The sequence below is a fragment of the Anabrus simplex genome, chromosome 3, assembly GCF_040414725.1.
Source record: "Anabrus simplex isolate iqAnaSimp1 chromosome 3, ASM4041472v1, whole genome shotgun sequence".
In the NCBI taxonomy this organism is placed as follows: domain Eukaryota; kingdom Metazoa; phylum Arthropoda; class Insecta; order Orthoptera; family Tettigoniidae; genus Anabrus; species Anabrus simplex.
Window position 1 is genome coordinate 75,664,081 of NC_090267.1, and position 27,225 is coordinate 75,691,305.

Here is a 27,225-nt window from a genome sequence, read left to right on the forward strand (position 1 = left end):
GGGCCACGACTCAGAATATGTCCAAGATGCCCACTCCCATTCCATAGCAACTGGTATCCCGACTCTCAGGACCACTTACTAGGCCACTCAGCCGTTGCCCATAGTTCACGAACTAGGACGTGACTACAGGATTATTATTATTATTATTATTATTATTATTATTATTATTATTATTATTATTATTATTAGTATTATTATTATTATTTCCGGCTCCATGACTAAATGTTTAGCGTGCTGGCCTTTGGTCCAGGGGGTCTTAGGTTCGATTCCCGGCAGGTCCGGGGATTTTAACCTTCATTGGTTGATTCCAATGGCTTGGAGGCTGCATGTGTGTGTGTGACGTCTTCATCATTACAAAGTATAATTTTTCATAGATATGGCCCATCCCCATAGACGCGGAGATCGCCTATAAGGCGTCAACTCGAAAGACCTGCACCAGGCCTGTTCGTGGGCCACACATTATTATTATTATTTTTATTCTCATTATTATTATTATTATTATTATTATTATTATTATTATTATTATTATTATTATTATTATTCTACTGCTTTCCCCACATCTGTGGGTGGGTGCGAACTGTGTTGCGCATATGGATTTGGTCCTTGTTTTACGGCCGGATGTCCTTCCTAACGTCAACCCTATATCAATATTGCGTGTTTCTGCAGTGGTTAGTAGTGTAGTGTGTTGTCTAAACACAAACACCCAGTCCCCGAGCCAGAAGAATTAATCAGAATCGATTAAAATCCCCGACCTGACTGCTGGGAATCGAACCCGGGCCCCTCTGAACCGAAGGCCTTAATGCTGACCATTCAGCCAGTCAGCCGAACATTGATGCTATTATTATTATTATTTTTATTCTCATTATTATTATTATTATTATTATTATTATTATTATTATTATTATTATTATTATTATTATTATTATTATATGCGAAAAAGACTAGAAAACTGATCACGCAAAGCTCACTTAGAAGTTGTGCATTTCCTTCTTTGCCAGGCAGCCTTCAGTTTTTCTCTCATCGTGGTTCTTCGTTCTTCTGTCCACTTAGCTCCTGTCTTCTTCTTGTGGTTTCTCTCTGACTCTACTTCCCACTTGTTGATTTTCGTTCTGTAGCAGGTTCGGTTAGCGATGTCGGCCACTTTGATTCCTGATTTTTCCAGGTCTTGGCGGATTTCCGTTGTCCACCTATTTGTTTTGATGTTTTCTGTTGCCTCAAGTAAGATTCTTGTCAGTCTGTTTTCTGGAAGGAGTTTGATGTGTCCGTAAAATTTCAGGCGTCTTTTTCTGATGTCTGCCGCAAGGTTTGAGAGCTCCTCTGTTTTTGTACGAGATTGCAGTCTATATCCTTCGTCAGTCAGTTTTGGGCCGATAATTTTTCTGATGACTTTACGTTCCTCTTTGAGGATGTCTTCGAGTACTGTTTTCCCGTGGAGATCCAGTGTTTCACTCGCGTATAGTATTTCAGGTTTGATCACAGTGTTGTAATGTCGAATTTTGGTGAAGATTGAAAGGCATTTTTTGGTGTAAATGTTTTGCGTTCGGCCGAGGGCTCTCTTCATTTTCTGGATGCGGACCTCGAGGGCCTTCTGTTCTTTTCATGTTGGTACTATAATTTCTCCGAGATATTGGAACTCAGTTACTTTTTCGATTGTGCCAAATTTCGTGTTCAAATTCTGGAGGCTGCAGTGGTTGCGCATGACCTTGGTTTTTGAGAAGGAGATTTGTAGGCCGAATTTTTCTGAGCATTTCTTGAGAGTTTCGATTTGGCTGATTGCCTGTTGTTCGTTTGTTGCAAGGATCGCGAGATCATCTGCGAAAGCGAGACAGGAGATTTTTACATGTCTTCTTGTCATACTTAATGGTTGCCAATTTCCTTGAGCTTTTAGAGCTTGTTCCCATTCTCTCATGATTTTGTCCAGGGCTATGTTAAAGAGTAGTGGGGAAAGTCCATCTCCTTGTCGGACACCGGTTTTTATCTGAAATGTTTCAGATATATTTCCCATGAATTTTACTTGGGAGGTTGTGTTGGTGAGAGTTAGTCTGATGATTTTTTGAGTCTTGTTGTCCAGTCCGTACTCACTCAGTGTTTGGAAGAGAGATTGCCGGTCAATGGAGTCGTATGCTTTCCGGAAGTCCACGAAGGTGCAGATTGTGGGTTGTTTTCTTGTGTGTCGTAGTTTCAAGATGGTTTTCAGGTTGAGTATCTGTTCTGCACAGGATCTGTGGGGCCTGAAGCCCGCTTGGTATTCGCCTATGAGTGGTTCTAGTTGTTCCTGTGTTCTTTGGAGGAGGACTGCAGAGATGATTTTGTATGTGACTTGCACCAGGGAAATTCCCCTGTAATTGTTGACATCTGTTCGGTCACCTTTCTTGTGAAGTGGAACGAGGAGGGCGTTTGTCCAATTTTCTGGTAGTTTTTCCGTTGTCCAAATTTCTTGTATGATTTGTGTGAGTTCTTGGAGAGAATTCTTTCCTAGATGTTTAAGAAGGTCTGCTATGATGCCGTCGTCTCCAGATGCCTTGTTGTTTTTCAGTCGTTGTATGTGTCGGTGTATTTCCTCTTGTGTAGGCGGGGATGAGTCTGGGTTTGGGTTCGGGTGGGGTTTAAGTGGAAACCTCTCCGTTGGTTCTGGGCAGTTGAGTAGTGACTCGAAGTATCTCGCGAGTTCCTTGGTGTTTTCGTCATCTGTGAGTGCCAATTTTCCGTTTTGTTTTCTGAAGCAGAGGTTCTTGGGCGTATACCCATTTAATCTGTTGCGGAAGACGCTGTAAAAATCTCTGGTGTTGTAGTTGCGGAAGTTCTCTTCGGCCGACTTCAGTTGGTCTTCCAGGTATTTCCTCTTGGTTTGTCTGATGAGTTTAGAGGTCTGTCTGCGGACTTCGCGGAATTTTTTTCGTTTTCAGGTGTACGGTTGCTGATGAACTTCTGGTATGCGTTTTTTCTATTCAATATGGCTTTGTCACATTCGGTGTTCCAAAACGGATGTCTGCTCTTTTTCTGTAGTGGGATTTGCTCTGATGCACTCTTCATGATTTTTTCGTGGAATTCGTTCCAAGTTTTGGCTGGGATTTTTTCCCATGTTTCCCTGAGATTTGATGTTTTTATTTGTGCTGTGTCCAATTTTTTGTTTGCCTTGGATTTCTGGTAGAAGCGTTTTGGGGTAAATTTCACTTTGATTCTTGTTAGATGATGGTCCGAGTCAATGTTGGCTCCTCTGCGGACTTGAACGTTGTGTACTTCTTTTTGTGCTGGGAAGGAGATGGCGACATGATCGATCTGGTGTTTGCCGCAGCAGGTGTTGGGTGATTCCCATGTGAAGAGCTTATTGGGGTTTCTCCGTAGGGATGTTGACATGATTTTCAGGTCGTGTTGTTGACAGAGCTCGATGAGGAATTTGCCATTTTTGTTGGTCTTTTCGTGTGCTGAGAATCTTCCTGCGGTTTTTCTGTAGCACTTTTCTTTACCAATTTTACCGTTGAATTCGCCGAGGAGAATGATGGTGTCTTTTTCAGGTATTTTGATGAGTGTGGTTTCAAGTTTGTTCCAGAAGTTTTCTGTTTGTTTCTGATCTTTGCAGTCGTTGGTTTTTTTTATTATCATCATCATCATCCTTAGCTCTTCGTTTGAAGTTGGTGTTAGGAAGAGCATCTGACCGTAAAATCGTGCGATGTAATTTCATTTCATATCTTCTTCATCCCCTTCCTTATCAGGAAACAGAGTTAGATAGATAGAGTGTTTCTTGGTCAATCAAGCTCCTACATCTAAGTAACACCCACAGTAATAATACAATGTATTTTGTTCTGTTTCAGGTCCCTGGAAGACTTGGTTCCCGAGCTTGGTGGTCAGCCTGTCAGAAATATCATCATCACGACGTGGCGGTCGGGCTCAACGTTCTTGGGTGATGTACTCAACAGTCACCCTGCAAACTATTATCATTACGAGCCCCTCTTAGACTATGATATTGTCCAGATCCGTGGCGAGCCCCTGGCGAGTGGGGCCTTACGGAAGCTCAAAGCACTGCTCAATTGTAACTACACGGGTCTTGGTTAGTATCACTGGAGTTCAATAGTTATACTAGAACTAGATCGATACTGTGCTTACTAGTCTTGCATTCCCTCAACAGTTTTTTTCAAGTGTCATAATGCTTCTATTCACTATTCCTGTCTTCGGTTAGATGTCCACTAACATGCAGCAAAATACTTCAACTGCTTCACAACATGAGTACTTCTGCTCTAGGCAGCCGTAATGTCTTCAAAATTGGCATCAGGAAGAAGTTTTCTGATATCTGGACTTGTGAAGATACCCTCTTTGATTTTGACATTACTGATGCCTGGGAATCGATGACACAGGCACTGAAAGCATTCTCCTTCTTTGTTTACGTCTTTAACAATTGTTTCATAAGCCCTGGTTTGATATGAAACAGAGATAACAGTACATTGTACTTGTCAACAAGACTTTCTTAATTTAGCCTACAATCAACTATCTACTTTGCCATTTCTTTTAAGTCCAATGAAGTGACTTGCTCGACTGTCCCACTCTCAAAGAAAGCAGCGGTGCTTTGTGTAATCTGCTTGCAGAGTCAACAGAATATTTATTATGGTACTTTAAAGTCACCACTTACCATTTGTGTTCCTGGTACCTAACTTACTTTATTTTATCATCTCAAGATTTCCGTATGTCTAGCATAATAACTGAATGCGCAATGAGAACTGATGCAAGTTTGTTTTCATGGTGAAGATGGATGAACACACATACATTACACTGTTATATTTATGAGAATCATATAAAAATAAGTAGTTACAGTGTTGTATAAACACATTTGAAGAAAAACACTATATTCAAATCACCTGTAAACACAGTTTTGCACTTAGTGTTTTACTGGTAACATAATCTAGAATGGCAAGCCCAAGGTTTCAGTTTTATGACATCTTGGAGGGATCAATAAAAAGTCTCCAGTGGGTAGGGTCATACTGTAGTACCCCTAGTTTCAGTTTAACCTCTGGAATGCTGTTGCAGAAAACAAAAGTTCTCTCTAAGAAAAGAAGGGTGCAAAGTCTTCTTTGCAATGTCTATATCATTAGTACGTTATTTCTGGCACCACCAATATTTTCCTTCCACGGAGTCTAGACCCAAGTATCATGGCAGATTCTTTCATTTTAAGACCAAAATCTCAAACAAGGTCATATAAGGCACGTTTATCAAACAGTTTGGGTTTATTTTCAACACTTTCTGTTGAGAGATTACTCTCAGAGGTAGCACCAGCCATTTTTGTGTCATAATCAGAAGAGGACCAGTCATGTAATTGGGAAGTGCGTTAAATTGCAGATGAAATATTGCTTCAGTACTTAATCTTACTTTTGTTCTTGCTCAAACTACAGGCAGTTACAAAACTTAATACCATACACACACTGCTGTGGAACCATTATCACCCTAAGTTGAAAGTTTAGTTAAGATTTTTGTCGACAAATCCGCATCTCTACCTTGTTAGCACCTTACGGAAATGTGGGTCTTAAGGTAAATTCTTGTCCTCATCCTAATGTGGTGCAGCTCTTTTCAAGCACACCCCCGATGGAGGTGAGTTTCATGCACCCTTTTAACCACATACTGCCAATCTTACATTTCTGGCAGTATCGGGAATCAGACCCAGGGCCCCAAGGACCACTACACTATGGAGGTCGAGACTTATTTAATTGCAGATTTACTCTTTTCAGATCACTACCTGGAATATGGGAAGGACCACGTGTGGTTGTTCATGCACAATACTCGGCTGTGGGACCAGTGCCTACAGCACCCGCATCTCTGCTGGTTACCTGAGTTCCTCGGCCCTTTCTGCCGCCTTTTTCCCTTCCAGAGCATGAAAGTGGTGCGACTCAGGCTACGCCTTGCTGAGGAGTTGCTGGATGACCCTACGTAAGTAAACTGATTGTCATCATCATTATTAAAAATATGATATAATACCTAGGCAGTAAAATTTCCTTCTGACTACAATAATAACAACAACAATGATGCAGTAACAATATGAACAATATGGTTTTGTACCTTCTGAAGTGGTACCATTTTGGTGGCCTTATTTATTTACATGGGCAAAAGTCAATATTTGATAGGTGAATATGTACAGACAGGTCAAGACAGCATCCCATACGTTCTCAACAGGGTTGCGGTTGGTTGACAATAAGGGCTGAGCAAGCTTCCTCGTGCCCATGAAGTGTTAACCAAAGCAATCGGTCACAGATCACGAGTGATAAATGAGTGAATAATCTTGCTACAGGGCAGCGAAGGTGAGAAAAGGTGCGGATATGATCTGACAGCAGATTACTGTACCATTCGCCAGTGAGGGACGTTGGCAAATGTACCAGTGGCCACAGTTCATCTAATGTGAACAGCCTGCATAAGAGGATACCACCATCACCAGACTGAACTTTACCCAAACAATCGATCAGTCACTACTGATCTGCATTTAGGGCAGACGCCCAGGTGGCAGATTCCCTATCTGTTGTTTCCCTAGCCTTTTCTTAAATGATTGCAAAGAAATTGGAAATTTATTGAACATCTCCCTTGGTAAGTTATTCCAATCCCTAACTCCCCTTCCTATAAACGAATATTTGCCCCAATTTGTCCTCTTGATTTCCAACTTTATCTTCATATTGTAATCTTTCCTACTTTTAAAGACACCTTCCAAACTTATTCGTCTACTGATGTCCTCCCACGCCATCTCTCCAATGTCAGCTCGGAACATACCACTTAGTCGAGCAGCTCGTCTCCTTTCTCCCAGGTCTTCCCAGCCTAAACTTTGCAACATTTTTGTTACGCTACTCTTTTGTCGGAAATCGCCCAGAACAAATCGAGCTGCTTTTCTTTGGATTTTTTCCGGTTCCTGGATCAAGTAATCCTGGTAAGGGTCCCATACACTGGAACCATACTCTAGTTGGGGTCTCACCAGAGACAAATATGCTCTCTCCTTCACATCCTTACTACAACCCCCAAATACTCTCATAACCATGTGCAGAGATCTGTACCCTTTATTTACAATTCCATTTATGTCATTACCCCAATGAAGATCTTTCCTTATATTACTACCTAGGTATTTACAATGATCCCCAAAGGGAACTTTCACCTCGTCAACGCAGTAATTAAAACTGAGAGGACTTTTCCTATTTGTGAAACTCACAACCTGACTTTTATCCCCGTTTATCATAATACGATTGCCTACTGTCCATCTCACAACATTATCGAGGTCATTTTGCAGTTGCTCATAATCTTCTAACTCATTTATTACTCTGTACAGAATAACATCATCTGCGAAAAGCCTTATCTCTGATTCAACTTCTTTGCACATATCATTGATATATATATAAGAAAACATAAAGGTCGAATAATACTGCCTTGAGGAATTCCCCTCTTAATTTTTACAGGGACAGATAAAGATTCACCTACTCTAATTATCTGAGTTCTATTTTCTAGAAACAGAGCAACCCATTCAGTCACTTTTTTGTCAAGTCCAATTGCACGCATTTTTGCCAGTAGTCTCCCATGATCTACCCTATCAAATGCCTTAGACAGGTCGATCGCGATACAGTCCAATTGACCTCCTGAATCCAGGATATCTGCTATATCTTGCTGGAATCCTACAAGTTGGGCTTCGGTGGAATAACCTTTCCTAAACCCAAACTGCCTTCTATCAAACCAGTTATTAATTTTGTAAACATGTCTAATATAATCAGAAAGAATGCTTTCCCAAAGCTTACATACAATGCATGTCAAACTGACTGGCCTGTAATTTTCAGCTTTATGTCTATCACCCTTTCCTTTATATATCCTGCTGGCAAGAGGGATCTACTCGTACCCTGCCACCGGCATGTACCAACTGGTACCTCAACTCATCTGTCCATATGATCTCTTGCTATGCGTCATATGCTCAGTGTCGACGTCCATTTGCCTACCTCAGTGTTCGTTCTTTATGACATGCAGTGAGGACAGGTAGAGTGGCTTCTGTTCTCCATTGCGAGGAAATGGTTCTGGATGGTACGTCTGCTCACAAATCAGTGTTATCTAGCTAGCATTGAATTAGCGAGTGATCTGCTGCACTGTGACACGTCTATCTGCTCTTGCCATCCGAGCTAGCTGACGATCAACACGTTGTACACCACGGCCAAAGACCACATTGTGGTGATTTTTCTCGAATCCACGCACTCTTGACAAGGTGGCCAGTGGAAAGCCCAGTGCCTGCACGATTTCTAAGATGAAATGACCCATACGTCTAGAACCGATAGTCTGGCCGCGATCAAATGCACAGGGACCTTATATCTTGCCCATCGTGTGCTTAACTGTTATTAGTCTGCATCCATCTAGAAAGTTCTTCAAACATTTGATTCAGTATGTTGCTGTTAGGCTCCATAGCTGACTGGAATGTTTTGTGGGTGACTTCCTACCAAATAGTAATGTTAAGAAAATGTTGCAAAGTTTGGGCTGGTAAGACTTGGGAGAAAGGACACGAGATGCTCGACTAAGTAGTGGACAGAGCAAGTTGGCCAAGTGGTTACGGGTGTGCAGCTGTGAGCTTGTAATTGGGAGATGGTGGGTTCGAACCCCACTGCAGCAAGCCTGAAGATGGTTCTCCGTGGTTTCCCATTTTCACACCAGGCAAGTCCTGGGGCTGTACCTTAATTAAGGTCACAGCCACTTTCCTCCCATTCCTAGCCTTTTCCTATCCCATTGTTACCATAAAACCTATCTTTGTCAGTGCGACATGAAGCAAGTTGTAAAACAAACTCTAATGTTCCGAGCTGTCAGTGGAGAGATAGCAACGAATGACATCAGTAGACGTATAGGTTTGAGTGGTGCTTTTAAAAGTAGGAAAGATCACAATATGAAAATAAATTTGGAATTCAAAAGGATAAATTGAGGCAAATATTTGTTTATAGGAAGAGGAGTTAGGAGTTGGAATATTTTACCACGGGAGATGTTCAATGAATTTCCAAATTCTTTGTAATATTTAAGAACAACTAGGTAAACAATAGAAAGGGAATCTGCCACCAAGCTGACTGCCCTACATGCAGATCAGTGGTGAGATTGATTGATTGATTGATTGATTGATTGATTGATTGATTGATTGATTGATTGATTGATTGATTGATTGATTGATTGATTGATTGATTGATTGATTGATTGATTGATTGATTGATTGATTGATTGATTGATTGATTGATTGATTGATTGATTGATTGATTGATTGATTGATTGATTGATTGATTGATTGATTGATTGATTGATTGATTGATTGATTGATTGATTGATTGATTGATTGATTGATTGATTGATTGATTGATTGATTGATTGATTGATTGATTGATTGATTGATTGATTGATTGATTGATTGATTGATTGATTGATTGATTGATTGATTGATTGATTGATTGATTGATTGATTGATTGATTGATTGATTGATTGATTGATTGATTGATTGATTGATTGATTGATTGATTGATTGATTGATTGATTGATTGATTGATTGATTGATTGATTGATTGATTGATTGATTGATTGATTGATTGATTGATTGATTGATTGATTGATTGATTGATTGATTGATTGATTGATTGATTGATTGATTGATTGATTGATTGATTGATTGATTGATTGATTGATTGATTGATTGATTGATTGATTGATTGATTGATTGATTGATTGATTGATTGATTGATTGATTGATTGATTGATTGATTGATTGATTGATTGATTGATTGATTGATTGATTGATTGATTGATTGATTGATTGATTGTCAGCATCTTGGCCTTCAGTCTAGTGATGGGCAGTCTGAGACGAGGTCTCGAGATTTCTCGTGATTTCTAGAGACTAGGGCAGGCACTATTTCTCGCGAGAAATTTCGAGAGATCTCGAGAGCGTTGTCACCGCATTGTGCGGCGAGCAACGTGTCGTAGGCCTACAGGTAGTCGGAGCTGAATGTTGTTTGTGCCGAGTATGCGAATAGCCAACCACGAGCCTTCTCAGTTTCGTAAATACGTGTCAACAAGCGACTAGGGTGTTCATTTCTACCGAGATCTGTTTTAACGCAGTATAACATAACTATAAAGGATACGCATTCTGGCATTGTATGCACTGGTAGGTACACGTACCTGGATACTAGAAGCGTGCATTATTCGAACTCGCCTTGCTGCATCTGCAACTACCAATACGATTCAGTGGAATGTGTAATCTAAAATGCTTCAGTTTGCTCCAATTCTTTCGACAGGTAGGTGTACATCGTTATCAGACCCCGTATTCAATAACATATGACCACTGCTTGTGTAAATACCGATATTTTGGTGACGAAGGAAATAATTCCTTACAATGTTATAGAGTATTCGCGTCGTAATTAGGTACTTCGAATTATGACGGTGCAATGTGAAATAGTGTCTAGTTGTACGCGACAACTTGAACACTGTCCGGAACGCAACGTAAGTCGTGAATGTCGGTAATTTTTAGAGATGTCACATAGCACAGCCCACTGTGTTGATTATTCAAAAGAAGTAAAATACATCAGCAGAATTACTTCTGGGATGATCCGGCACTTACAAACGCATAATATCAATGAAGAGGAATCGTCACATACCACCTCCGGCCCGGTCTGAATCACAAGAAGCTACCCTGCCGACAACGATTGTGAGGCATCCAGGTAGGTTTACATCCTAATAACGGTTATTAACAAATTATACGGGTTATTCAGCTAAGAAGTCCACCTGACATAACTCGTTAACAGTTTAAGATACTGGAATGCGTATTCACTTTCGTTAATGGTATTAAGCTCATAGTTCAACATGCAGTGCTTTCCTAGGCTTTTGACAAAATTTATCGTCACACACGTTTCCATATGAGAAATGACTATCAAGCTTACTCTCGTAGTTATTGAGACCTCGCACAGCTCGCAGCACACAAGAATCAGTCTCGAGAGCGTTGCCCATCACTCCTGCTGAAAGAGTTGGAGCAAAGTCGGGCATTTTAGATTACATCTTCCACTCATGTTTAATGGAGGTTGCATATGTAGCAAAGCACATCTTCCCCGCCTCAGGTTCGAATAATGCACACCTCTACTATCCAAGTAGGTGTACATCCTACCTACAATTATTCACAAATTATGCATGGTTATTCAGCTAAGATGTCCACCTCAAATGAGCCGTGAACAGTTAAGATACTGTCATTCTGTTTTCACTTTCGTTAATGGTATCAAGGGGTTCATAGTTGAACATGCAGTACTTTTCCAGACTTTTGACAAAATGTATTGGCTCACACGTTTTCATATGAGAACGTTATTTCACGCAATAACTGCCAATGATATACTATGAAGTTTACAGTTGTAGTTATTAGTACGTCGCACAACTTGCACTACAGGAGAATCGGTCTCGAGATTCTCGCGAGAGCCTCGAGCGAGAGCGTTGCCCATCACTACTTCAGTCTTCAGGACATTGGGTTCAATTCCCAGTCGAGTCGAGAGATTTTAATCTTAAATGGCTACTTCCCTTGACTAGGGGACGAACATGGCAGATGCCGTCCACCCTCGTTGGAGGGTCTGCCTTACAAGGGGTTCACCAGGCTAGCAATAGCCACAAAAAATTATTATTATTATTATTATTATTATTATTATTATTATTATTATTATTATTATTATTATTATTATTATTATTATTATTATTATTATTATTATTATTTGCTGAAGAAGAACCTACAGTGATTGCTTGTTCTTGTGACTATATAACGTTCAAAATGTATACATTTTTTTGTTAAGTCTAATCTTCATGTATGTTCTGTTTCCAGTCTAAATGTTCGTGTACTTCTCCTGGTGCGTGATCCAAGAGGTACACTTCAATCCCGAAAACACCGCGACTGGTGTCCAGGCAATCCTGATTGCATGGAGCCTGCTCGACTATGTGCAGACCTTGTCTCAGACTATGGAGCTGCCGTTCATCTTAGCGCCAAGTATCCCCAGCGCTTCAGGTGGGTGTAACAAATATTTGCGTGAGAATTGAGAGGGAAAAGTAATCGGAGGATATGTTAAGTGAGTATGGCGCTACTGTCCTTATAGGCCTTGACCTTCCAAGCAACCGAATCTTAGTTCGAAGGCTTGCAGATTACCAAGGATGACTACATATTTAACTTTCTTCTTATGTATATCCAAATGTCATTTTTACTTCATTTTTTCCCTGAAGGCAGCTTGCGCACCCCACTAAAAGTACTCCTAGAGGTATTCGTACCACAGTTTGAGAACCACTGCTGTAGAAGATCAAGTTTTACTGTACATCTGGAACTCCTGCTGGACGGACACTTCACTTTTAGGCCACATTTCAATAAACTAAAGCTTAAATCAGATAATGGTTCACAGTATAGGTTACTGCAGTCACGTCCTAGTTTGTGAACCATGGGCAATGCCTCATTGGCCTAGTAAGTAGTCTTGAGAGTCATTATACCAATTGCTATGGAATAAGAACGGGCATTTCAGTCATATTCTGAGTCATGGCCCTCCTTGTGCTCAGGCAACTAGGACTATATAATCCACCGGTTGTATCTAACAAATTAGAGAAGAGATTCTCATTGCACTATGCGTAAGTATCGTGCTTCACAGAATTTTCACCGAGCATGCTCAGAACGTCTCATGCAAGCCTCAAACCTTTGGGAGTAACAGAGTCAAAATTACATTTGGCAGGCGAGGGACTCATTGGAAATAGCAGAGCGAATGAAATGGAGTTCGATGGGGAGCTATCAATACTAATGGGGCTTATGGATCTTTGCTTATCAAGTAAGAATTAATTTTTAAAATGTTCTCATCTTGCAAAACACGCGCAGACCAAGCTGCTTGCTCTCCAAGATTTACTATATACCTGTATATATATAAATGTGAAATACCACTCATTTACTCCTCATATCTCAAGAACCACCAAAGAAACTAGAGTGATTTGGCATAGAGGTTCCTCTCAGGTCATAAGTAACAGCTAGGAAATCTTTTGATAAATTCATCTCTGAAGGAGGTAAAAACACAGAAAATGGGCAATGTTTCAGAACAATGTTTGGCAGCATTGATAGCACATGAGCTCATTTTTATGCTGTTGGCTAACATTCATATCTCTTGTCATAACACTCTGTTGTGCAGGTAGACTGTATTTTGAGATGAAGCAGTTGGGACTCCGCTTCATGATTTATAGTATGCATGGGAATTCAATGGTTCGCAAACCATAAGTGGTTCTTGATCTTCATGCAGACTACAAGAGATGGCTCTGAGGGAAGCCAATGGTCTTCCACCGTCACTCTTCCTTAATAATTACAATTCAAAATAAAAAGATGATCCACTTATTAATACACTTTTATTATTGATGTAATTATATGAACATCAAGACATTGTTTAAATCTTTAACTACTATAATTAAGCACCTCAATACACGTCACCTGGACGTAATCTTAACTGGATGAACTGCAATTAACTATTGTCCTTCACAACAAGAGACCACAATGTTTTAATGCCGCATGTTTCATTAATTTTAAAGACTAGGTTTCACGACTTGTTTTGTCCAGCTCCTTCGATAAATGGTTAGCGTGCTGGCCTTTGGTCACTGGGGTCCCAAGTTCGATTCCCGGCAGGGTCAGGAATTTAAACCATAATTTTGCTGGCACGGGGACTGGGTGTATGTGTCGTCTTCATCATCATTTCCTCCTCATCACGACACGCAGGTCGCCTACGGGAGTCAAATCAAAAGACCTGCACCTGACGAGCCGAACATGTCCTCGGACACTCCCGGCACTAAAAGCCGTACGCCATTTCATTTTACTACTCGTTTTATTGTATATAATTTGTCATGTGCTCATCAATTTTAAAGTTAAGTGTCTGAAGGTGATTTTATTGTTAGGTTGAAACTAGTACCCCAAGGTCTTGATATGCATATACAGTAATTACATCAATAATAAAAGTTTATTGACCGGGCGAGTTGGCCGTGCGCGTAGAGGCGCGCGGCTGTGAGCTTGCATCCGGGAGATAGTAGGTTCGAATCCCACTATCGGCAGCCCTGAAAATGGTTTTCCGTGGTTTCCCATTTTCACACCAGGCAAATGCTGGGCCTGTACCTTAATTAAGGCCACGGCCGCTTCCTTCTAACTCCTAGGCCTTTACTATCCCATCGTCGCCATAAGACCTATCTGTGTCGGTGCGACGTAAAGTCCCTAGCAAAAAAAAGTTTATTGAATAGGTGGATCATCTTACTTTGAACTGTAATTGTTCATCAGTACGGACCACTATGAAAATTATTTCTTACGACTCTTGCTTAATGTAGAGCTGAGTAATAGGCGTGGTGGACAGTGGTGTAGTTGCTGTTGGAAAGTCATCATGACAGAAGGCCTGGACTCAGAGTTCCTTTTGAACTACTCGGTGTCTGCTGGCTTATCGAGTGGTTCAGGGTTTGCCTATACATATTTCATGGTTTTATTCTGTTGGTTGAAAGTGACGGATTCTCTCTGTTTAATGTCGCAAAAATTATCACCATCCATTATTTACTGTAAATATAACAGTGGGGTATGTATTTACTGACAGGAGAGCAGGGTAGTAGTAAAAGTTAGGGGAGACAGTGTTTGTCTTTTCTCCTGGCTTTCTGATTTAATGTACGGGCACATACAAGCATAGCCAAGCAATTAGAGTCGGTGTAGTTTACAACGTATCTTGCTATTGGAATAGTTTCAAGCCGTATTCTACAACACTGACTGATGATTCCTGTAAGAGCAAGGCCAAGACATAGCTGTGATGTCTAAGTCCAACATGTGTAACGGTACAAGCCAAAACCTGAACCTTAAATTTAAAAAAATATTATTATTATTATTATTATTATTATTATTATTATTATTATTATTATTATTATTATTATTATTATTATTATTATATATTGCGAATGAGCCCATTAGGACTACGCAAAGTACTTAGAGACAGGCATTTGCCTTTCTTTGTGCCCACACTTCCTTCATTCGTTTGCTGTGTGCTTCTTTTCTCTCTTGAGACCATGTTGTTCCGGTCTTCTTCTTTGGTTTTTCCTCTTGGTCAACTTGCCACTTATGAACTTTGGTTCTGAAGATAACCCGGCTTTGGATGTCTTCAGGTGTAATTCCTGCCAGTTTGAGATCTGTTTTAATTTCGCCAATCCATTTTATTGTGTCCGTTTTAGCTTTACTTCGGTTTTCATAAAATTCAACTATTTGCTTGGTAAGTCTGTCTGGGTTCATCCTTTTTATATGTCCAAAGAATCTTAATCTGCGTTTTCTGATGTCGCTGTGAATGTTAGAAAATTGTTTGATTTCCTGTTTCACTCTAAGGCGGTACTGTTCATCTACGAGTTTTGGGTCTAAAATTTTTCTAATGATCTTGCGTTCCTTTTTCTGAATATTTTCTAGATCAGTTTTCCTGTTCAAAATTAGTGTCTCTGATCCATAGAGGCATTCTGGTTTTATAACTGTATTATAGTGTCTTAGTTTAGCATGCTTGGAGAGACACTTTTTGTTATAGATATTTTGGGTGAGTCTATACGCAGTTTGCATTTTTTGGCATCTAACTTCATTGGCTTTTGTTTCCATTCCATTCTCCTGAATTATTTCACCGAGATATTTGAATTGCTGGACCCGTTTTATTTTGCCATATTTTGTCTCCATGAATTTAGGGGCTTCTTTGCTGCAGGTCATGTATTCAGTTTTTTCAAACGATATTTGGAGGCCGACTTTTTCCGCTGTTTCTTTCAGGAGTTCGATCTGGTTTATGGCTGTTGAAACGTCACGAGTTAAGATTGCCAGATCGTCCGCAAATGCCAGGCAGTCTACTGCTAATTTGCCCCTACCAAGAGTGATTGGTTGGTCAATCTTGAGGGCAGACTTCTGTTTGCGCCATTCCTGTATTACCTTTTCAAGGACGCAGTTGAAGAGTAGTGGAGAGAGCCCATCTCCCTGTCTTACTCCTGTTTTGATCGGAAAAGGGTCTGAGATTTCCCCCATGAATTTAACCTTAGATTTTGTGTCTGTCAAAGTCTCTTTTACAATTGCGAGTGTTTTCCGGTCTAGACCCTGTTCTTTTAATATCTGAAACAGTGATTGACGATCAACTGAATCATAGGCCTTTTTGAAATCAACAAAAGTACAAACTACATTTTTGCTACAAATTCTCTGATGCCTTAGGATTAACTTTAGGTTCAAAATTTGCTCTGGACATGAACGGCCTGGTCTGAAACCTGCTTGATATTCTCCAATTTTTGGTTCTAGTTGCTGTTGGGCTCTATCGAGAAGGCACTGAGATAAAATTTTGTAGGCAACAGATACCAATGAGATTCCTCTGTAGTTATTTACATCTGTTCTGTCTCCTTTCTTATGTAAAGGATGCATTAGTGCACTTTTCCAATCTTCTGGAATTTGTTCTGTTTCCCAAATCTCTTGGATGATACCGGTGAATTCTTTTATAGTATTTGGGCCTGCTGATTTGAGAATTTCTGCTATGATCCCATCCTCACCTGCAGCTTTATTCATTTTAAGTCGTTTTATCTGTCTGGTAATTTCTTCTTCATCCGGTGGTACTGAATTTGGGTTTGTGAAGTCAGGTTCCTGCGGTGGAAATCTTTGTGTTGGCTCTGGGCAGTTAAGCAGTTCTTCAAAATACCTTGCAAGTTCGGTGCAGTTTTCTTGATTGTTCAGTGCAAATTGCCCATTTACTTTCTTAAAGCAAAGGTTTTGTGGCTGATACCCTGTTAGCTTTGTTTTGAAGTTCTTGTAGAAATTTCGTGTGTGGTTTTTTTCGAAGTCCTTTTCAATTTCCAGTAGTTGATCTTTCTCGAATTTCCTTTTGGTCTGTCGGATTAATTTCGCTGCCTCTTTCCTGACTGCCAAAAACATTTTGTGATTCTTATCGGTCTTTTTGCTGTTCCACTTATTGTATGCATTCTGCCGGGATTGGATGGCTTGTTCACAGTCTGCGTTCCACCAAGGGTGTTTTTTTCTTTTCTGCAGAGGAATCAGTGTTTGTGCTGTTTCAATTAGTTTGGTCTTGAGTTGCTGCCAATTGTTGGACTGCTTTTTCTCTAATTCTTCGGTGAGAGATGGCTGAATCCGACTGGTATCAAATTTCGGAATTATTTGCTTCCTTCTTCTGAACCTTTGGGGTATCAACTGTAGTTTGACTCTTGTCAGATAGTGGTCTGAGTCTATGTTTGCACCCTTCCTTACTTGGACATTCATAATTTCTCTGTGGTTTGGGTACGAAATTGCCACGTGGTCAATTTGAAACTCGCCCAAGAGGGAATTGGGTGATCTCCATGTCATTTGTTTAGAAGGTTTCTTCCTGAAGTGAGTCGACATGACTTTAAGGTTGAATGCCCTGCAGAATTCGACTAATCTCCGTCCATTTTGGTTCGTCCATTTATGTGCTGGGAATTTTCCAACTGTTTTCCTGTATTTCCTTTCCTTGCCTAGCTGAGCGTTGAAATCTCCTAACAGAATTTTGACTTGGTTTTGAGGAATTTTTGATGCTGTTTCTTCTAGTATTTCCCAGGATTTGTCTACCTTCTCGCGATCTGTTTTATTGTCTTCATTGACTGGCATATGTGCATTGATCAGTGTGTATGATTTGTTTGCACACTTTAGGGCGATTGTCATTAGCCTATTGTTTACACATTTCACACCTATTACTGAGTTAAGTATGCTCTTCTTGACTGCAAATGCAACTCCTAAATGGGGTGTGTTTTTGAGAATCCGTTTGTCTGTTTTACTTTTGAAGAGTCTCTAGTTCCCGAAATCCATTGCGTGTTCGTCAGTCAGCCTCGTTTCTTGGAGTGCCAGTATTTCTGTTTTTTGATCATTATTATTATTATTATTATTATTATTATTATTATTATTATTATTATTATTATTATTATTATTATTATTATTATTGACTCGGCTGAATGGTCAGCGTACTGACCTTCGGTTCAGAGGGTCCCCGGTTCCATTCCCGGCCGGGTCGGGGATTTTAAACTTCATTGGTTAATTCGAGTGGCCCGGGGTCTGGGTGTTTGTGCCGTCTCCAATTTTCCTGCAACTCACACACCACACATAACACTATCCTCTACCACAATAGCACGCAGTTACCTACCCATGGCAGATGCCGCCCACCCTCATCGGAGGGTCTGCCTTACAAGGGCTGCACTCGGCTAGAAATAGCCACACGCAATTATTTATTATTATTATTATTATTATTATTATTATTATTATTATTATTATTATTATTATTATTATTATTATTATTATTATTATTATTATTATTATTATTATTATTTAAGTCATGGTTCACTGGGTTCCGTGGTTCAAATCCCGGTCACTCCATTTGAGATTTTTGCTGGACAAAGTGGAGGCGGGACAGGATTTTCTCCGGGCACTCCGGTTTTCCCTGTCATCTGTCATTCTAGCAACACTCTCCAATATCATTTCATTCCATCTGTCAGTCATTATTCATTGCCACAGAGGAGTGGGACAGGCTTCGGCAGCCGGCATAATTCCTATCCTCGCCGTTAGATGGGGGCTTCATTCATTCCGTTCCTGACCCGGAAACAGACTGTGGTTTTTCATTTTTTCATGGTATTGTGACATGTATTTAATGATAGTTATCAATCAAACATCAGTTTTTATGTGCATATGTAAGTGACATGTAAATTGATTATAGGCTAATGTACACTGACTTAGCAAATGTCATGGGATAGTCACCTAATAGCGTGTGGGGCCTCCTCTGGCCCTGCGAACTGCAGTGAGACTCCGTGGAGGTGCGTCGACAAGTCCCTGGTAGTCCTCTGGACGCAGCTGACACCAAATCGTTTGCAGAACGGGCGCCAGTGCTGGTCTGTTCGTGGGTGCAGGACCCATGGCACGGAGTCTGCGTTCCGGGACATCTCAAATATGCTCGATAGGATTCATATCGGGGCTCCTGGGTGGTCATGGCAGTCGTTGGACCTCCGCTGCATGTTCCTGGAACCATTCCCGGGCGACGTGGGAGTGATGTGGCGGCGCGTTATCATCTTGAAACATCGCAGAACCGTCTGGGCACTGGAAGGCCAAAAATGGGTGGGGATGGTCTCCGAGCAGCTCAACATACCGCGTACCATTCAAAGTCTCTTCCAGAACAACTAGGGGGCCCATTCCATACCAGGAAAATGCACCCCAGACCATAACATAGACACCAGCACCCTGGACCACACCTTCGAGGCAGGCGGGATCCATCGCTTCATGTAGTCTGCGCCATACACTGTGCCTCCCATAGGCATGGTGTAGTTGAAATCGTGATTCGTCCGACCATGTCACGTTACGCCATTGTTCCAGTGTCCATCCCTGGTGACTGGCGACAAATGCGCGTCGTTGTGCCCGATAACGTTGGGTTAACAGTGGCACCCGTGTGCGGCGCCGGCTCCCATAACCCATAGAACCCATGTTCCTACGGATTGTCCACTGGGAGACGTGTCTAGCACGGCCTGTGTTGAATTGAGCCGTGATTTGTTGCACGGTTGCCCGTCTGTCACTATTGACAATACGTCTCAGATGTCGCCGGTCACGGTCATCGAGGGTGGCTGGACGGCCGGTCGTTCGTCTGTTGTGGACGGTGACACCAGCATTCAACCATCCACGTTACACCCTGGATACGGTTGATCGTGTGAAACCGAATTCTCGCACCACTTCCGAAATCGCACTTCCCATCCGTCTGGCACCGACCACCATACCCCGTTCGAACGGTGTCAGCTCACGACGACGTTCCATGTTAACACGTGTCACATGCACAGCCACTGCTCACAAGGTCTCCTATACAACTGCCGCTGGCACAGGGGGCGTGTGGTGCGCAGACAACACACCTGCGCATCAGTGCTCCGCTATCCCATGACATTTGCTCAGTCAGTGTATTCATTTTTTATATTTCTATCGTATATTTTTATTCATGGATGATGTACAGTATATCTATATATATTAAATAACTTGTCCTGACTGACTGATTCATCATCGCTGAGCCAAAACTACTGGACATAAAGAAATGAAATTTGGGGGATACATTCATATTAAGATGTAGGTGCTCGCTAAGAGAGGATTTTTGGATATTCCGTCACTAAGGGGCTGAAATTTTAAAATGAGTGTATCTATACCTCAAAACTTTAAAAGTTTACAGATGTAAAAATTGGTATTTAGAATCTTCTTTAAAAGTAAGAAAACACGTATTTTTTTTGTTTTCAGAAAATCCCAATAGGAGGGGTGAAAAAGGGTGAAAAAGGGGTTGAATGCCTTTAATCAGGATACCGGTACTTATATCTCAGAAACTGAAGATATTACAGACCTGAAAATTGGTACTTTTGATCTCTTTTAAAAATAAAGAAACACGTATTTTTTTGTTTATGGAAAATCCAATCAATGGGAGGGTCAAAAGGGGGGTGAATTTTTAAAGTGAGTGTATCTATATCTCAAAGCTTTGAAAGTTTACAGATGTAAAAATTGGTATTTAGAATCTTCATTAAAAATAAAGAAACAAGTATTTTTTGTTTTCGGAAAATCCCAATAGGAGGGGTGAAAAGGGGTGAAAAAGGGGTTGAATGCCTTTAATGAGGATACTTATATCTCAGAAACTGAAGATATTACAGACCCAAAAATTGGTGTTCGGGATCTCCTTTAAAAATAAAGAAACACGTATTTTTTTGTTTTTGGAAAATCCAACTAATGGAGGGGTGAAAAGGGGTGAATTTTTAAAATGAGTGTATATATATCTAAAAACTTCTAAAGTTTATAGGTATAAAAATTGGTATTTTGAATCACCTTTAAAAGTAAAGAAACACGTATTTATTTTGTTTTCGGAAAATACCAATAGGAAGGGTGGAAAAGGGTGAAAATGTGTTGAATGCCTTTAATGAGGCTACTTATATTTGTAATAATTTTTGATGATAATAAAAATCATGAATAAAAATATATATAAATAAAATTACTCAAAAACTTAATAAAATTAATAAGCATAATTAACCGAAATGTCCGTAGTATGGGCGCCAGAGTTCACCAGAATGGATCCCTCGAATTTAGATAAGAGCATGATAGACTTTATATCCCAGGGCGTGTACATAATGCTGCGTACTGGTACATCTGCTGCAGGCCTTACCTAACCTCCTGAAAACGACTAATTAGGTAGGAACTGCACCTAGGTTTATCAATAACACTGATTCTAAAATAGCTAACTATATTCTGAACAAATTCCGTGCATGAGCACCTCATCAACATACAACATTATACATATAATACACACATAAAATATTGCTGGAAGACTCCATATTCACAACAACAACAATAATGAAAATCGTGGGAAAACGAAAGCGAGAACTAAGCTACCATTTGTAGATAGTCCGATGAACAATGTACATGTATGAAGATAAATACCCTTCACTGTCTCTATATCAATTCGACTTACCGATTCTCATAATCGGCAGTTATCACATCACACAGATACTGTACCTTGTACTACTGTGTTCACATATTTTAACACTTGTTGTAAAGATATATACACACGTCTGTCGATCCTCAACATAAATTTATGGAAAGTCTGAAGCTTTCACCAACATATAATGCTAGGCCGCCACAAGTGCTACCATACTTAATGCGCAAGCACTCTCCACAATCAGCCACTTTCCACGAACATAACAAGACTACGCTCCACGAACGTTTGAAGTCCAATCCATTGCTGCCGTGTCACTCCAGTACCGTGTATCAGCACTACTTCCTTCCCGTACAGTGCGTCAGTTGTAGTTGTAGTTATCTTCCTTCTCGTTCCTTTACAATCACCTCTACAATCACCCTTACAATGTCTCTGGTTGCCGCCGTATGATCAAGCTTTATAGATATCAACATCCCCCTCCTCTCAGATGATAAGTCTGGATTGGTGCTTGCCAGCCAATCATGAGTGAACCTCTTGTCAAGACCTAGCTCCCAAGAGATAAACAAACTCTGGGGTATATTCCATGATTCACCAAACTTTCCTAATACAACAACAAGTTCATCTCATCAGGCTGGGATATATACATGACTCATGAATTTCCCGACACAAGTACATCACAACAAACACTGGGGTAGCCATATGACTCATTCAAATTGCCAGAGTTATTAAAGCAATGTTTTCCCACTCGTGCAAAACAAATTACTCATACCTACATATGTGGATATCTTCCAGCTTACCAATATAAATGGCAAAATATACAAATGAAATACTGATAATAATAATAATAATAATAATAATAATAATAATAATAATAATAATAATAATAATAAATCGAATACTGACAATAATATCTCTAACTTCTACATATAATTCTGGGGTGTGATATATGTACTATCACATATTTCAGAACCTGACAATTGGTATTTGGGATCTACTTTAAAAAGAAACAGGTATTTTTTTAGTTTTGGAAAATCCAAATAATGGGGGTGAAAATGGGGGTGAATTTTTAAAATGAGTGTATCTACATCTTAAAACTTTAAAATTTTACAGATGTAAAAACTGGCATTTAGAATCTCCTTTAAAAATAAAGAAATGTGTATTTTTTTGTTTTCGGAAAATCTCAATAGGAGGGGTGAAAAAGGGGTTGAATGCCTTTTATGAGGATACTTAAATCTCAGAAACTGAAGATATTACAGACCTGAAAATTGGTATTTGGAATCTCCTTTAAAAGTAAAGAAACCTTTTTTGTTTTTTTTTGTTTTTTTTTTTTTGCTTTTGGAAAATCCAAATAGTGGGGGGGGGATGAAAAGGGGGTGGATTTTTTAAAATGAGTGTATCTATATATCAAAACTTTAAAAGTTTGCACATGTAAAAATTTATATTTAGAATCTCCTTTAAAAATAAAGAAACTTTTTTTTTTTTGCTTTTGGAAAATCCAGATAGTGGGGTGCGTGAATAGGGGTTGAATTTTTAAAATGAGTGTATCTATATCTCAAAACTTTAAAAGTTTGCACATGTAAAAATTGATATTTAGAATCTCCTTTAAAAATAAAGAAACACGTAATTTTTTGCTTTTGGTAAATCCAATTAATGGCGGTTAATCAGGAGTGACAAATTGCGGTGAATTTTTTGAAAGACTATATCTACAGAATATCTGAGAAACGTAGAATGTTACAGACGTAAAAATTGGTATTTGGAATCTCCTGTAAATGTAAAGAAACATAGGTGATTTGTTTTTGGAAACTCCTCTTAAGGGGAACTAAAAAGGGAGTGAAATTTTAAAATGAGAATTTATACAGTATAATCTCAAAAAACTTAACATGTTACAGAAGTGAAAAATAATATTTTTTATCTCTATTAAAAATAAATAACCGTGTATTTTTAGTTTTCGGGAATACCACTTCTGTGGAGGGGGGGGGGGGGGTGAACGTGACTGAAAATGGTGTTGAATTCTTTTAATTAGGCTACTGTTATCTCAAAAGTGAAGATGTTACAGACGTGACATTTGATATTTGGAATCTTCTTTAAAAGTAAAGAAACACGTATTCTCGGAAAATCCAATGAATGGGGAGAGGGGTGAAAGAATTGAAAAATTAATTGACTTAATTGTATGAAAATACTTACATCTAATAAAAACTAAAGTTGTTAGGGCCTACAGACGTGGAAATTGGTATTTGGATCTCCTTTAAAAACAAAGAAAAACCCGTTGAATTCCTTTCATGAGGACACATAAATCAAAAACTGAAGAAATAATTGTTATTTAGAAGATCCTTTGCTATTAAAGAAACAAGATTTTTTTGCCGGAAAATTCACTTGGGGAGGGGGTGGGGAGGAGTGTGAAAGTGAAGTAAGTTAATTATTTTTATCTCAAAACTGAAGGTAATAGACGTGAACATTGGTGTTTGGAATCTCCTTTAAACATAAAGAAACACGCCTTCTTTTAGTTTTTTTTTGGGGGGGGGGGGTAAATAAACTTAACGGCGGCAGGGTGTAAAAGGAGGCGAGACCAATTGATTTTACTGTTCATAATGTATTTATAAGGAATCTCCGTTGCTCAGGCGGCTCACAGCTGGGTTCCGTGGTTCAAATCCCGGTCTCTCCACGTGACATCCGTGCTGGACAAAACGGAGGCGGGACAGGTTTTTCTCCGGATACTCCGGTTTTCCCTGTCATCATTCATTCCAGCAACACTGTCCAATATAATTTCATTTCATTTGTCACTCATTAATCATTGCCCCAGAGGAGTGCGACAGGTTTCGGCAGCCGGCATAATTCCTATTGTCGCCGCTAGATGGGGGCTTTATTCATTCCATTCCTGACCCTGACGAATGACTGGAAACAGGCTGTAGATTTTTGATGTAGTTATTCTGATGATAAACCGATCATTTTTTATCTTTCCTGGGTTCGTTATCAAGAGCCATCTTTTCCTTCGGAGAACGTTCTTAGATTACAGTAGATTCTCCTGGCATATAAATTAAAATTTAAACACATTTGAAATAAACGATAGGAACGAGATTGACCGTCCAATTGTTCACCTCTATAATAAGGTCAGTAATGCACGGAAGTATGTTATTCGTATCGCCAGAAATCCCGCACACTTGCCTACGCGCGACAATGGTGCTGGTCACATTCTCAACAATGACAATGGCAGCAGATGTAATTTACCCTTTCAACCCCCACCTGTAGCGGTGTCTTACCCTACAGTTTTCTTTGGGAAGCAATAAGTCATATGAGTATCATGTTTGGGTGAGAGCTGTGCTGGAATATGCACACGTACATCCATGATCTCTGATCATTTTGGACACTTTCACCCTTTCTAACCCCCACCTTGAACTTTGGCTTAAACGGCATCCAGAGTGTCACGGTTCATCTCAGCTACCCCAAAGACTGAGAAATCGCCACTATTATCCGTCATTTTTTTAATTTTTACATTTCACTCCTTCCTTTAGGGGTGCTAGGGGTTTCTTGCCCCTATAGGAATTTTTCCAGATAGTAAGTTATATGTGTATCTAGTTTGGTTGAGAGCTATGCTGAAACATACACACACATTCACCCGTAATCCCTGTCATTCTCATTTTCTTTTTTCACTCCTTCTCACCCCCTATGCCATGGGGACTGAACTTGGACCTTTCATTTTTTCAATCGTTTATAGAAGAAAAAGAAGAACAAAGTTTTAAGAAACTCACCATAATCTTTACATACTGTTGGTTAGGTAACCCGCTGATCAGACTCGTCATGCGGTTTACTTACCTCCCTCTATTTCCTTTTTTTTTTTTTTCACCCTTTTCACCCACTATGCCAAACTACCCATCAGATTTCTTTCAAACCACTTCCTAAACCCTCCCAGGAGTAATAAGAACAAATTGTGAAATTTTCAGTGATATTTGCCCAGTAGTTTTTGAGTCCATTCGAGACATAATACAAACAAACAAACATTCATTTATATATATAGATATAGATTTTATATGCAGGCACATATATTCACTCTTCTCAGGAAAATAAATATCATTTGTATGCTTCCCAACCAGCCAGCCTGTGGGCTGAAGACTTGACAGACAAAGCATACTGTGATCAGAAAGGAAAATGGAAGAGGTCCAACATTTTGAAGAATGAAGATATCAGCAAAAGAAATATTAAAAAGAAGAGATCAATAGTTAACAAAAAAAGGTCAGATAGAAAAGAAGAAAGTGAGGTTCCTGGAAACAGTAAGTGGAAGTAATCCCATAACCCGCTGATCACTAACCCATGTTCCCAAGTAGAGATCCCCTGTGATCTTCTTTTTTTAGTTGACAGAGCGAGTTGGCCATGTAATTAGGGGCACACAGCTGTGACCTGACATTCAAGCAAACCTCACTGTCGGCAGCCCTCAAGATGGTTTTCCGTAGTTTCCCATATTCACACCAAGCAAATGCTTATTCTGTACCTTAATTAAGGCCACAGCTGCTTCCATCACACCACCTAGCCCTTTCCTGTCCCATCGTAGCCATAAGACCTACCTGTTGGTCTTGAACCCTTAAGTCTTGAAACCTCTTCGAAAGCAGATTGTGCAATTGTGCTCCTATCTTGTGGCCAGACTGCTAACCTTACCTTCCTTCTCTTCCCTTGACACCTCTGTGCAAGGCAGGAGCACTGTTTGACCAAACCTATTCCTTCTAGGTGTTTTAGCTAACTTTACTCATATCACTGAAGAAAGAATTATGTTTTTCTTTTTGCAGGGTGGTGCGTTACGAAGATCTGTCTGTCGAGCCTTATCTCGGAGTGCGGGATCTATTCCAGTTTTTTGGTTTGGACTTTCATCCCAGTGTGCAGCAGTTCCTGGACACCCACACCAAGGTGGACGTGGGTGGCGTCTCGAGTACTTACCGTAACTCCAAGTCAGCACCCTTCCACTGGAGACAAGACCTTTCTCACCTGGAGGTGCGGTCCATACAGCGGTCGTGTCACACAGCTATGGATCACTGGGGCTATATACTTGCTGCCAACAGCTCCCATCAGCGTGAATTCAATCCTCTCGGAGAGTTCCTGTTAACGTAGCATGCGTTTGACGGTGCCTTTATCTTGTCTTCTAATGTATAGGGTGGGTAGACGATGTTCCCCATTCGACGTGTTTGGTATGCGAGACTGATCAGAGACTCATTCCAACACAAGTTATATAATAACAAATCTGCTCAATGAGGCGCATTGTTGCCAATTAGCACTGATGTGGTAACAGTTCATAGATATCTGTGATGAAGCAATGTCTATGGACATACAGTACATGATGGACAGTTCTTAACTACAGACATTCACAATACTGGTTGTGAAAGATTGTTGATGAGTGGTTAAATGCAATAAAGTGGCTTTATTTTCTAGAATCGGGCTATTCCAAGTATCTGATGCTAGACATGCCTTATTTTAAAGGCTCGTAGCATAGGACATTGGGCACAAATTGTTTATAAGCATTTCATGGCATGTAGGCCCTGGTGATATGAGAGCGTCTGTTACGATCTGCTCCGAGTGTTATTTAGTCACTTTAAACTGCTACTCTGTTGTTGTTGTTGTTGTTATTATTTTTTTTTTTTTTTTTTTTTTTTAAATATTCGAAAGTCTAATCTTAGAACATTTCCACAAAGCTGTTCAAGATAAAATTTTAAAATTAAGTACATTATTATTATTATTATTATTATTATTATTATTATTATTATTATTATTATTATTATTATTATTATTATTATTATTATTATCTGATAGGATAATGGAAAA

The 27,225-nt window shown here is 39.9% G+C and overlaps 1 protein-coding gene across 1 annotated transcript in view; it reads left to right on the forward strand.

Moving 5' to 3' along the window:
• The window catches only part of LOC136865982 (carbohydrate sulfotransferase 5), a 476,390-nt gene extending 449,553 nt beyond the window's left edge, over positions 1-26,837 (forward strand). Inside the window, exons 4-7 of the mRNA XM_067142571.2 lie at positions 3,813-4,048; positions 5,715-5,913; positions 11,814-11,993; positions 26,199-26,837. Coding sequence (XP_066998672.2) covers positions 3,813-4,048; positions 5,715-5,913; positions 11,814-11,993; positions 26,199-26,517 — 934 coding nt within the window. The 3' untranslated portion in view covers positions 26,518-26,837. The remainder of the gene's footprint in view (positions 1-3,812; positions 4,049-5,714; positions 5,914-11,813; positions 11,994-26,198) is intronic.
• Positions 26,838-27,225: the final 388 nt, after the last annotated feature.